The sequence below is a fragment of the Austrofundulus limnaeus genome, unplaced genomic scaffold (assembly GCF_001266775.1).
Source record: "Austrofundulus limnaeus strain Quisiro unplaced genomic scaffold, Austrofundulus_limnaeus-1.0 Scaffold336, whole genome shotgun sequence".
In the NCBI taxonomy this organism is placed as follows: Eukaryota; Metazoa; Chordata; class Actinopteri; order Cyprinodontiformes; family Rivulidae; genus Austrofundulus; species Austrofundulus limnaeus.
Genome location: NW_013952738.1, coordinates 42,025 through 43,505, shown reverse-complemented (window position 1 = coordinate 43,505; position 1,481 = coordinate 42,025). Strand labels below are relative to the sequence as shown.

The 1,481-nt window shown below is 40.4% G+C and overlaps 1 protein-coding gene across 1 annotated transcript in view; it reads left to right on the top strand.

Annotated features, from left to right (window-relative positions):
- LOC106527651 (ephrin-A5) overlaps nt 1-1,481 on the top strand; it is an 85,527-nt gene that overhangs the window by 71,720 nt on the left and 12,326 nt on the right. Inside the window, exon 2 of the mRNA XM_014022592.1 lies at nt 805-1,097. Within this exon, the coding sequence (XP_013878046.1) occupies nt 805-1,097 (293 nt within the window). The remainder of the gene's footprint in view (nt 1-804; nt 1,098-1,481) is intronic.

The window sequence follows — 1,481 nt, the reverse complement described above, 5'->3', positions numbered from 1 at the left end:
GGGTCCTCCGGAGGACCCGGCCTGTCGTTTTGGACACAGCCTCTCTGTAAGCAGATCACAGGAAGTTGTCCAAGATTTTTGTGTAATGTAATTWTACATCATTCCTGCTAAAAGTGGTGGACGTAGTTCCACTCATAAGCTAATGGCTAACAGCTAATAGTGAAACTAGCTTTTCATTTAGTCGATTAGCTTTTTGACAAACTTTTTTAAAACCGTTAGTGGACAAGTTAGCTTTCGCTTAAGTAGATTTGCCAACAGATATGTTAACAAGCTAACAGTGCAACCAGTCAAAGATGCGTTACAGTCATCTTAGCATTTAGCGATTAACTGTCAGTGTTAGCTTGCGCTATTGTTTATGTTTAGCATTAGCAAAGCTGTATTTTTAGTTGGCTGATGAGTTAGAAAACCTTTTTCACTAACTTTGAAAACCATTATCAGACTGATTAGCTTCCACTAAATTATGTTTTTCCAACTTAAGTATGCTAACAGCTAACCAACAAGCTAACATCAACAGGTTTCTGTCCCACGTCTTCAGGTGGAAGGAGATGAAGATATATGACGCAGACTGAGCGACAGTCATCGTAGTGATTAGCTGTTGGTGTTAGCGTCCACTAATTTTTTCATGTTTAGTGTTAGCAAAGCTAAAGTTTTTGTTAGAAAAGCTAACTGTTTGGTTAGCTCCGCCCACCTCTTCCTGTCACCAATCATATTGTTAAAAGTTTGAAACAAACAATAAAAACAACAAAAAAAGTATTTTTCTTACATTCTCAGTTGATTTATCAGCCGCTCTCTTGTTACTTTGAGGTTTTACCGGGGAGATTACCACATCGACGTCTGCATCAACGACTACCTGGACGTGTACTGTCCGCACTACGTGGGTCCGGTGTCGGAGGAGCGGGCCGAGCGCTACGTCCTCTACATGGTGAACTACGACGGCTACAGCTCCTGCGACCACACCGCCAAGGGCTTCAAACGCTGGGAGTGCAACCGGCCGCTGGCACCCAACGGACCGCTCAAGTTCTCCGAGAAGTTCCAGCTCTTCACGCCCTTCTCCCTGGGCTTCGAGTTCCGCCCCGGCAGAGAGTACTACTACATCTGTGAGTACACGTTTGGAGCGTTACTGGTCCAATTCATCCAGGGATCTTCAAGCGTTAAAATATTGGTCAAATCTTAGGTACAACACAACAAATTCTCTTCAAATCATTCCTGAAACTCTTATCAGCCCAATTCATTTCAGCTAACTTTATTTTTATGGTGTGGGTCCAATTCACTCCAATTTAATCCTGATTATTTGCATTCACTTTTGTTTATTTTTAGGTAATATTAAATTTTATTCAGTATCCTTTTATTACGTCCAGTCTTTTATTGATTGATGTCCAATTCAATCCAATTTACTTTACCTCGTTATTTTATTTAACCATTTATAACCTACGTTGATTCAATGAACTCTTATTTAAATGTATATTGAATAACATATAGAC